The sequence below is a fragment of the Solanum verrucosum genome, unplaced genomic scaffold (assembly GCF_900185275.1).
Source record: "Solanum verrucosum unplaced genomic scaffold, falcon-dt-bn FXZP01000253.1, whole genome shotgun sequence".
Taxonomy (NCBI): domain Eukaryota; kingdom Viridiplantae; phylum Streptophyta; class Magnoliopsida; order Solanales; family Solanaceae; genus Solanum; species Solanum verrucosum.
This window is the reverse complement of record NW_026019984.1, coordinates 443-12,449: the sequence shown is the minus strand read 5'-3', so window position 1 is coordinate 12,449 and position 12,007 is coordinate 443. Positions and strand designations below refer to the sequence as shown.

General features: G+C 32.8%; 2 protein-coding genes across 2 annotated transcripts; both read left to right on the top strand.

Moving 5' to 3' along the window:
- The first annotated feature begins 1,159 nt into the window (after positions 1 to 1,159).
- LOC125818237 (pectinesterase 31) lies at positions 1,160 to 6,909 on the top strand. Its single transcript, XM_049497781.1, has 6 exons — positions 1,160 to 1,505; positions 2,460 to 2,564; positions 2,655 to 2,732; positions 3,140 to 3,327; positions 5,853 to 6,026; positions 6,263 to 6,909. The coding sequence occupies exons 1-6, from the start codon at positions 1,260 to 1,262 to the stop codon at positions 6,423 to 6,425; spliced, it is 954 nt and encodes a 317-aa protein (XP_049353738.1). The 5' UTR covers positions 1,160 to 1,259; the 3' UTR covers positions 6,426 to 6,909.
- Positions 6,910 to 7,936: 1,027 nt separating this feature from the next.
- Positions 7,937 to 9,677, top strand: LOC125818236 (uncharacterized). Its single transcript, XM_049497780.1, has 3 exons — positions 7,937 to 8,196; positions 8,523 to 8,703; positions 9,393 to 9,677. The coding sequence occupies exons 1-3, from the start codon at positions 7,937 to 7,939 to the stop codon at positions 9,675 to 9,677; spliced, it is 726 nt and encodes a 241-aa protein (XP_049353737.1).
- The last annotated feature ends 2,330 nt before the right edge of the window (positions 9,678 to 12,007 follow it).

Sequence of the window (12,007 nt, the reverse complement as noted above, 5' to 3'; positions counted from 1 at the left end):
TATAAACTTCAAAAGATTCAAATCTTGAAAACTTATAACATAAACTCAAAAAAACTTATAGCATAAGCTCAAAAACTTTTAATTTTTTTTTTTTTATTAAACTTAACTTACAAACTTATATAAGTAAAAAAAAATATAAAAAATATCTTTAAAATAAACTTAAGTAAAATTACATTATACATTTTAAAACTTAAATACTATAAATTATTAAACTTAGAAAAATAAAAAAAGACATTCATATTTTCGTAATTCAAAATAACTAAAAATAATAATTATTTTTTGAAATAGCTATATGTGTTGTCCCGTTTATCCCATCCAGTTCCATTTTGGTCCATTTCGGTCTATCCCGATTCTATTCCGGTATATAGGAGGACGGGACGAAACTGAGCCTCCATCCCGATAATTTTGATCCGATTCATCTCAGTATCGGTCAACAACCCGGTCAAACTGTTCGATTTCGATCCGGTACTGGTGGTTCCTTTCTAATCCGGTGCCCAGCCTCAAGTGTAACGAGCTTCCATCAAATAATTATACTCACAAAGTCGAGATAAAATTTGTGTATACCATATTCTTTCAAACTTTACTTATGAGATTATATTTGAGTGTAAAATTATTGTTTGGATGGTTGCGTAATGACGCATCTGATATAATTGTGTTGTTATCTTAGTATATTTTCTTCTTCTTTTTTGTCTTACTAATATTTTTTACCATATCTTTTTATATTAACTCTATCTTATATTTTACTTTTTGTTAGATTTATTGTTCAAATTTGATATGTGATAATATTATGTAACGATAAAGAGTATAAAAGAAATATTATACAAATACTTACCAACTACCTTAAAGTCTATTTGGAAACTAATCTAGAAATTGATCAGTAATATTATTATTTTGTAACGGAATGTAATATACAATTTAACATATTTGTCTAGTCCATATTATTTAATCAAGTATGAAATTGAAAAGTATAAGAGTACTATTTAATTCTCCGAACATGGTTAGAATTAATGGTGATTACTAATTTTCTAATTACTTTTTAATCAAATATATTACTATATAATTATTTTTTCATTTCTCTAAAAGATAAAATTCACCTCGAAAATTGTGACACTATATAAGATTCTCTTGTTTCCTTTTTCAAAAAAAAAAATCATCTCTGCCGCGACCCGAGCGGAATCGCCACCATCACCGCCCTTACACCGCCGCAAACAAAATATTCTCGCCGGCGAGGCGAATTTTTACCGGAAAGTCTAGCGAAAATGTCATCAAGGGTGTCGGTAACAGTTTCACAGGACGGAACTGGTGATTACCGGACAGTGCAAGAAGCCATAGACGCTGTTCCACTATCAAATAAGTGTCGCACTGTGATTCGTGTAGCGGCTGGTGTTTATAAGCAGCCAATTTATGTTCCGAAAACGAAAAATTACATTACACTTGCTGGGGTTAGTCCTGAAGCTACTATTCTCACCTGGAATAATACTGCCACTAAAATTGATCACCATCAGGTACATCTTTTTTCCTTTTTAGCTTCTTTTTATGTTTTAAATTTTTAGAGAAGAAGATTTATACTGTATTGTTTGGGTTCAAGACTCAATGTCATAAAAAAATGTTTTTTTTTTTTGTGGCATTTTTGGTGGAATACTCGTGATAGATGTAGGGACTAGTGAGTACATAATGAACCAACAGGGGTTGTAGCGGAGTAGTGGAGTGGTAAATACTTCTCCATTCATAGCTAGAAGTCTGAGGTTGGAGCCTTGGCTATGGAGTCACTTTGTTAGGGAGTGCTAGACTTCATGGCACGAATCCGGATTTAACCGGGCATCAATTGATTGTACCGGACAGTGGGAAACAAAAAAGGGCATAATTACGGTAGTAGAAGTATCAATTTTAATAGCATACAGGGTCATGTTAAAATGCATAATGAAATTCATAAAAGTGTCAATCTTTAACTGTTTTAGCTTTTGGTTGAATAGAACAATTTAACTCTCGGATATGTTAGACATAACTAGGTTAAATAAGTGTCTATCTTGGCGGCTGGCGCCCAAGGGTGTGGTCTAGTGGTCAATGAAGCGGGTTGAATATCATGGGGTCTCAGGTTCGAATCCAACAAAGACAAAATAGTACAGTCCGGACACCACGGTTATCAAAAAATAAAGAGAAGTGGCTATCTTTTTAATTTGAGCTTTTAGATGAAATGAGTTATTCCAACTGGGCATGTTATACATGTGATGGACGTGTTGAAGACATAAGTAAGTATAAAGTTGTAGCTTTAAATGAAACAGAAGAATTGGCCGTTAAATAGGTGATAGACGGTGTAAAACATAATTAAGTACAAAGTTTAATTTTTAACGGTTTAAGATTTTAGATGAAGCATTCAAACACTCTTCAACGTCATCTTTCCTCCATATGTGTACCATTGTGTAATTAAGTTCTTTATGTTCATTTTATCTGATAATTAGGCTGCAAGGTTAATTGGTACTGGTACATTTGGGTGTGGGAGTACAATAGTGGAAGGAGAGGATTTTATTGCTGAGAACATCACCTTTGAAAACTCTGCTCCTGAGGTACTCTATATTTTTTTTTTCCTTTTTGCTCTTTGCAAATGGTGCATGTAGATTCATCTTGCTTCCTTTCTTTTTGGTCTTCTGCAATAGGGATCAGGACAGGCAGTGGCAATCAGAGTTACAGCTGATCGTTGTGCATTTTATAATTGCAGATTTCTTGGTTGGCAGGTGCAATACTACATATTTTATGCTTTGTCAAATTTTACAGTTTACCAGAACTTTCGAACTTCATGTCTATAGTAGAAGCAGTATATACCTTGTGGCGAAACCAACTTGTTAGTCAGTTCCTAGTTCCGGTGAGTGTCAAGGACTCCATGTCAAAGAAGAAACTTTGTAGCTTATATATGTGCTCTGATTTCCCCCCAAGAGTGATTTCATATGTTTTTGGATCATTTCTGAATTCCATTCAATTTTCCTTCCATGCTCCAAAAGTTACAACTGCCTTAATTAATTCCCCAATTTTTGTCTCCCTTCTAGATGTGTGCTTAACATACTCTCTCTTTTTGTTGTGTCTATGATTGTCTACCTTGAGGGTTTTAACTGTTCTTTTAAAGAAAGTAAATTAATTTTTGCAGGATACGCTGTATTTGCACTATGGGAAGCAATATTTGAAAGATTGCTATATCGAAGGAAGTGTAGATTTTATTTTTGGTAATAGCACTGCTCTCTTAGAGCATTGTCACATACACTGCAAATCGGCGGGATTCATTACTGCACAAAGCAGGAAATCTTCTCAAGAGACAACCGGCTATGTGTTTCTGAGGTTTGTAAGTAGTTGGATTTGGTTATCATTCAAAGGTCCAATTATTTAGAAAATAAACCACTTTATTTTTGTTGTCAGGCTGGTTCTTATGTTTGTCACCCAATATTTTCTTTGCCCTTTTGGTAAATTTTGTGCAGATTCGAAGTTACCATTATACTGATAGGCTATAAGAAATTTCTTGGCGTCTTGGTAAAAATTGTGCAGATCCGAGGCTTTCATTAAATTGGATAGGCTATAATAAATTTCTTGACATCTAAAAATCTCGGCTCTGTTAAGAAATTTTAATTGCTTGACATTAATCCAGTTCTGGCCGATTGAATTACCTAATTTATGGGATATTGGTTTTAATTCCTAATGCATGGATACATTGCCCTTTCTCTGATCTGATGGTCTTACTATCTCGCCTAAACTTCCCATGTGCAAGATGACACGCTCAAATCGAGATGTGGTCCAAAATTTTAATTTATACTAGGTATGCTGTTGTTGTTGTTTGTATCTGTCTAAACACTTGAGAAAAAGAACATTATACATGAACTTTCTGTAAAAGATATGCTTGTTTGATTTCTTGTTCGTTTCATTACATTATTTCAAGGTGATCTTCCATTTGATTTCATATGTATAAATCCCACCTTATTTCAGATTTTTCTATGCTAGTAGCCTATAGTAATAGTACTTAGTTTGTCTATGAACATTCCTGTCACATTGATTTAGTTGATAATGGGAAGAGATGCACAAAGTAACTGGCTGAATGCATAAATCCTGGGATACCTCATTTGGATGCCTCAACAGATTATATAAAAGGTTGAATAAGTTCTTCTCGAAAGTCTAAACCAATTTACATTTGAAATAATAAGAAACAGATACTTCTAAGATGTAATTGCTTTTTTTACTAAATACTGTTTTCAAAATCAAGTTGCATATCCAAACAGGATGATGCAAACATAAACATGCATATGTATAGGTGTGTGTGTGTGTGCACACGCGTGCGCTCACATATGTGTTGTGACGTTGTCAATATGATTGAATCTAAAGAAGTGCTCTTAATCTCATCTTGATGAACATCAAAATTGTTAGCGTCTTTTATTCCCTTTTCACCTCAGAAATGATTCTTGCACCCCCGATCTTGGAAATGCAATACCTAGTTCCACTATCTGAGGATAATGTATAGCATCTCATGCGGTGCTTCAGCTTTTCATTTCCTTGACTCTGTAAAGGAGCTGAACTTTTTTTTTCAACAAAGGGACTGGAGTTGACTTCTCTAAAAAGGAGATAAAACTATTTCATATATGTCTCAAAGTGCTTTAGTTAGCTGATCTAGTAGATTGGTTTTAGCTTTATAAGCATTTGCAAGATGAGCATTAGTTTCAGAAACTATGTTTGGTTCTTTAACTAATCTACTACAGGTGCACAACAATATATTTTCTTGTATATTGTCTTTCTTTTCAAAATAAGTTGAGCAATTAACTTCCTTGATTTGAAGTAAGAAGCTACTCATACACAAGTCCAGAACTACTTAGTAACCTTAGTTAGGTTGTCATTCGGTACAACCTGTCCCCAAGAAAAAGGTATAACTACAACTCCGTCTATCCAGTTTATGTGGCAGCATTTCTTTTTAAATTTGATCCAGAAAGAATGACAACTTTTTAAATTTGAGAACTATTTAACGTGAGCTTTTCATTTTACCCTTAGTGGCAAAGCTTTTATAGCTATAACATTTTAGGTGTGGAATAAAAGTTTAGGTGTTGCAAACATAACTTCTTTTTTCCGGATAAAGAATGTTGCAAGCATAACTTCTGAAAATCATACTTCGATAATATAGAAGGGAGTTTTCTGTGTTGTTTCCTGGAACTTGAAGGGTTGACACATTTTTCTGTCTTATCTGTTGAGGAAAATTCTGTTCTTGAGTAGGGTGAAAGAGCTTTGTGTCTTGATGATTTTTGACCTGGAGTGCTCTTCTGTTCTGTGTTCTCAGTCAAAATATATCTTACTACTGTGGTGACTTGCTGTTTAAGAGAGGTTTACCCTTTTCCACCATGCCTCAATTAGATAAATCGTAGCTGTAGGTATGGCCGTATGGGGTGTTATAGAAAATAAAACTTTATTTTATCACTCATGTTTATGTCAAAGAATCATTAAGATATCTGTCCATTATTCATTCAATGTAAATATTCTTGGAAATTCTCCCATTAAAAACTCACTTTAGGTGATGATGATGCCACATCCTCAATCTTGTTGAAGTTTCACTTAGTGAGTGATCAGTCTAAATTAAACCCATCTTTCAATCAGCTTTATCGTGAAAGATCAATAGAAAACTTTTAATATAGAGCTTCATCTTGGTTGATAGGCCTGATATTGAGCTTACCTCAGCTGCAGAACATTGAGGTTGTACTTGTACCTCACACTGGTGTCTGGTTCACTAAAGAATTCAATGTCAGATTAATATTTAGAGACTTTTTCTCTGCAATTTCCATTTTTCATGTTAAAGTTTGTCATTCTTTTGAAACATTTTTCCTGGGACTATGCAGATGTGTGATCACTGGTAGCGGAGCAACCTCATATACACATCTTGGACGCCCATGGGGGCCTTTTGGGAGGGTGGTTTTTGCCTATTGTTATATGGATCACTGTATTAAGCATGTCGGCTGGAATAACTGGGGTAAAGCAGAAAATGAGAGAACTGCTTGCTTCTATGAGTACCGGTTAGTTTTCTGAAATCCCTTAATTTACAACAAGATTCAAATGATCATATTAACTTCTATTTCACAGAACATTTTACTCATATACTGCATACTATAGATTAAGGTAGGAATTTCAATTTGTCTTAAATCCTCTCTAGGGACGAATCTCGATAAGAAGTGTGTAAGTCAATTTATAAAAGAAGCCAACATTAAGCTATCATCTCTGAGGCAGTTATCTTGTTGTTGAAACTATTCAGATGTCATGGACCGGGTAGCTGCCCGTCAAAACGTGTCACCTGGGCCAGAGAATTGATGGATGAAGAAGCAGAACAATTTATCATGCATGGCTTCATTGATCCTGATCAACAAAGCCCTTGGCTGTGTCAGAGGATGGCGTTGCGCATACCATATTCAGTATAAAGCTCAGTGTCTCGCCACTACCTCGTTAGATATCCTTTTGCAGATCAATACCTTAAAGTTTCCGCTTTAGACTGAAAGTATTAATCTTGATATTCCACGCGATATAAATAAAACTTTAGTGGCTATGTTGCTTTCATTATTGTACCAAGTTAACTAAAGCTTCTGGGAGAGTATCTTCTACTGCTATGAAGATCATCTTTGAGCGTCACCATTGGAAGGAGTTCCTCCATACAGCAGCTATGGTGGTCGAGATGGTAAATGTTTACACGCACTTGATGTTTACACCAAACTACGTTAATTTTACCATAGTTAAATGATAAGTTGAGACGAGAATGTGTTGATCAACTATTGATTAGTGATAACGTTGTGTGACGTGTTATGTATTCATTGGTTGATGAAGTGTAATAATTATATTATTTCTCTTGTTAATACTTGTGTTCTGAATAAAATGGTCCCTCTGAATGACAATTTTATTCCATCTAAATTCTAATGCAGCTAGTTGGATTATATCACGAAGTCATATCGACTTGTATTGTTTCTCTTTTTTAGGTTTATATCTTTGAATCATGAAGATTCGACACGATATGATTTGCAAGTAATTCAGCAAGACAATTAGGGGAATATGAAATGAAGCTAACAACCACAACAACAAATCCAATTTAATCCTATGTGGGGTGTGAAGAGCATAGAAGGCCTTATCTTGAGAAGGTAGAGAGCATGTTTTTGGAAAATTCTTGGCTCGAATAATAAACATTAGAGGAATATGATATGAAGTCGTACGTTCTTGGTAAATAGTTGATCCGTCTTGAAAATCCTTCATAAGGGGTGTAAGAAATAAAAGAGTGTGTTGTGGAGTCAGAATTTTCATCAAGAGAATTCAAAATACGAAGAAATAAACTCACGAAAGTCGACAAAGATTTAACATCTACAATATATAAACAATATATTTTCCACCAAGAAAGTTTAGTATGAACCCCCTAAATCCTACTTGACTTTATCCCTCCCTTATATAATTAACAAGAAATTAGGTACAAAGAAATGTTTTTTGTGTCAAATTTTGGATTTGTTTCTTTTTTTTGTTTTTGTTTTTTATCTGGTGTCCGATACCCACATTGGAGCACACAATTATTGCGCCGCGTAGAACTCCATTCGGAAAAAAAAACCCGCTCTTTATCAAGAATTTTTTCACACCTAAGACTCAAACCTAAAATCTCTCATTAAGGAAGGAGCAACTCTATCCACGGGACCATTAATCAAATTTTGGACTTCCATATAACGTGCCTTAAGGTTAAATTAACCTAATTAGTATTGTTTTTTAATTATACAAAGAAAAAACCAAGTTAAAAGGTATCCTTTAATTTGATGTTAGTTAAACCTTAATTATCCCTCACGTATCCCTTCATACTCTACAAAATATCTCCTCCATTCTTTTTCTATCTATACATATACATATATATAATAATAATTAACAATATGTCGTCATAATTTCCTTATCCTAATTTCCAAAAATTATGGAATCCCTTCCCTCTAGTTCTTCCAACCATCATCACCATCACCATCGTCATCGTCGTTTAACGCCAACTCAACCCCTTGCGGATCGAATATTCCGAGCACTCAGCCACCACCTCCTCCTCCTCCACCGTCGCGATGCGACTTTTTACGTGTTAGGTGCCACGTGTAACGTCTACACTGTGACTATCTCCACCACCCCTTCATGCAGTTGCCCTGATCGTACCACCCCATGCAAACACATATTATTTGTGCTCATTAGGTAAATTTTCCATTTTTTTTTTATGAAAATTCAAAAATTGAATTTTAACTATATCAGGTAACCTAAAAAGATAATAACCGGCAATAATTACTAACATGAAAATGAAACGCACCATCTCTTATAATATGTTAATTAAACATGAATATATATCGATAATTAAGAATTTTTTTTTAGAGAGGATTAATACCTATACATATTATTTGTGCTTAATTATTTAAGGTATTGGGCGTATCGATTAATGACACGTGGAATTATTTATTAGGGTATATCTTATAAATGCAGTTACACCGAATTTGTTGTTGTTGATACATTGCTTAATTATTTAGGGTATTGAGCGTATCGATTGATGACACGTGTCTCTATCGACGGAGTCTACGGCCACGTCATCTTCAACGTCTTCTTAATTTACCAATTTCAACAGAAGCATTAGCAACTTCAAAAGTACGTGAATTGTTTCATCAATTGTTTTCTCAACAACCGCAGAGGAGTTCACCTGTAATAATAAAAGTTAGTCTATAGTTTCTAAATATAAATAAATAATATTGAATTATTACATATAGAATTTGAGTTATATACATCGTTGGTATAACTTTTTTTTACATCATAAAATTATCTTTACTGATTGTATCGAGTACGTAGCGCTTGACTTATTTTTAATAATATTCATCTTGTTTTGTGGAGGTTTAAGTTATATATTCTGTTGGTATAAATATTTTATTTTGCACCAACGTAATAAGTTATCTTTAGTTACATGTTGATGTAACACATAGGTAATCTGACTTATTTTCAAGAGAATCCATTTTTTTTTTTTGGAGGCTAACATGCATATATATCATTTTGATTAGTTTGATTTTGTTTTTTTATAACAAGACGATTATATATAACTAAATATATACTATATATATTTGAAGACTTCAACTTAAATTCTACGTAAAGTTTAAAGAATTTGTATATCATCATGTCACCTTTAGGCTTTACACAAGATTACAAATCACATATTTTAAGAAAGCTTACGTATAAATATTCTTAATTACGGTGACTTGGTAATGTAATTTATTTTATATAGATGGTGTACAAATAATTAAGTTGCTATAGAAAAATATTGTTCCACGATATCTTAAAATGTTTTGTATGTATACCGATAATATATCTCTTTAAAAAAAGCTGATTTCACATCTCGAACCTTTTTATGACAGATTGAAAACGGGACGACGTGTCCGGTGTGTTTGGAAGAGATGAATGAAGAAGAAAAAATAGCAGCTTGTGTTACATGTAGAAACCCTATTCATGAAGAGTGTTTGATGGCATGGAAAAGAAGTAATAGCAGAAGAAAATCAATTAGTTGTGTGCTTTGTCGTGCAAGATGGAGAGATGTGAGAAATGAAATAGAGGGAGATAAGTATTTGAATTTATCGCCATATATTATTAGTAACGTTGAAAATGAAATAGGTGAAAATCATCAACATCGTTGTAGAGATTAATATATAGGGGTTCAGAAGTTCGAAGAAGCATATAATCAAGAATGATTGTAAATTGATTTATCTTTTTCTATTTGTTATGCAGACCTTTCAAAAATGTCGTTAAGGATATGTGTTGGAAATTTGAATTATCTAAAGGTAATGCATTTTTGGAGGATCTAACTATCGTGAGGCGATACTTTTGAAAAATTCAAGCACTATAGTTTTTTTTTTTTTTCAATTTAATTGTGATTTCTTAGTCTTTATTGGTTATGTGCTAATTATATAATTATTTGTGTATTTCTTCTTTTTATTATGACAAAAGTACTCATTACCCCCTGAACTTGAAGCTTTTTATACGGTGTACACCTAAATTAAATTTCGTTTTAATTACCCCCGAACTTGTTTATTCCTCCGTCGCGTACACCTTTTTCGTCCACCTGCTCCTTTTGTGACTACACGCGTGCGACAGCTGGCAAAAGTGGTAATGTGGATTTCCACCTGGATAAATAATAGCCACCTAGATAAATTAATATTACAAAAAATAAATTTCTTAAATTTAGAATTCATTGTTTAAAAGTTATTTTTGAATAAGGGCTGATTTCGCGAAACTCCTTCTGGATTTAGGTTTTTCTAGACGTGAAGTTGGTCGATTAAATTTCAAATTTGTCTGAAATTCTTACCAAGTGTTAATCTTTGTTTCCTTTACTTTTCATTTACATTTTGCCCTATTTTTCGTTTAAAATATGCCAAATATTAAAATTCATCGTTTAAAAGTTATTTTTGAATAAGGGCTGATTTCGCGGAACTCCTTGAATTTCAAATTTGTTGGAAATTCTTACCAAGTAAGTGTTAATCTTTGTTTCCTTTACTTTTCATTTACATTTTGCCCTATTTTTCGTTTAAAATATGCCAAATATTAAAGAAAAATGGAGATTTTACATTTTTTTACCGTTGTAGCTTTGTGATGTGGCAAAAAATCACTTCCTCACGCGCCTAGTAGAGTGTGTTGTCAATTTCTACGCCAGGTGGACAAAAAAGGTGTATGCGACGGAGGAATAAAAAAGTTCAGGGGTAATTAAAATGAAATTTAGTTTAGGTGTACACCGTATAAAAAGCTTCAAGTTTAGGGAGGTAATGAGTACTTTTGCCTTTTATTATTGGATAGCAAATAATCGAAAAATTGATTTTTCAATCTTTTTGACTAATCATTTTAGAAATATTAAATCAAATCGAAATTCAAAAGAATCGAATCAAACCAATGCACACTTTTTAAAAATAAAAAATCGAATGCGCACGCGCGTATATATATATATATAAAAAAAACTGCAAAATAAGTTCAAATAATTGGGTAAAGAAATTAAAGTAAATATCACAAGGACCTTCTACCTTAAGTCATGTTGTAGTTGTACTGATATGGGTCTGACAAACCCATATTCATAAATATGTTCACAAGTATTTTATTTGGACACGACTATTTAAATTTTACTTATTTTTTATCCGCTTACTTTTTTTCGCAACAATTTCAGATATTTAATATATTTGAAAGGATTTTGTCAAACTTAACTACAAACACCGTATAATATAGTCTACTTTTTTCATAACAATTTCAGATATTTAGTATGTTTAAAAGGGTTTTGTCAAATCTAACTATATATATAAAACAAACAAACTTCTCAAACTAGACAGGTAAATACATATAACTTGGGCTTTTGACAAGTATTTATATAAAAAAAATCTTGTTTTTCTTAAGTTTTATCATAAGTCAAACACGATCACAAAAAAGTATTACATCTAAGTTCTTTCTCTCTCTCCAAAAGATGTTCGTCTTGAGAAATTCTAATAGGAGATCATTTTTCTTTTTAATAGACCTTACATTTTGTTAAGAATGATGAGATCTTGTCTATTCTTACGCAACACACAATACAAGGTTATATTTGCAAAGAAAAAAAACTAAAAATTTATGTACGTACGGTACATACAAGATACACCAAACAACAACCATAATAACAATTATTAACATTATATTATATGATATTGCATATGTTTATTAATTCCACTTAGTAATTCTACAATAAATTAAACGGCTCAAAATAACTTGAAATTATTTCTTCATTATTATCGGAATATAACCATCCACCCATATTCAAGTCATCAACATATAATAACTCATTTTTTAGTTGATCAAACGAGTCATCAATACAAGTTTCAAGTTGTGGTAGCTCGATGATTTGGGACAATTCTTCTGACGTTGTCCCCAAATTGGTCGTTGCTACTGATAATGAAGAGGAAGAAGAAGAAGACGATGATAATAAAGAATCGAAGTTTTTCATAGAAGCTGCTTTTGTTGCTGC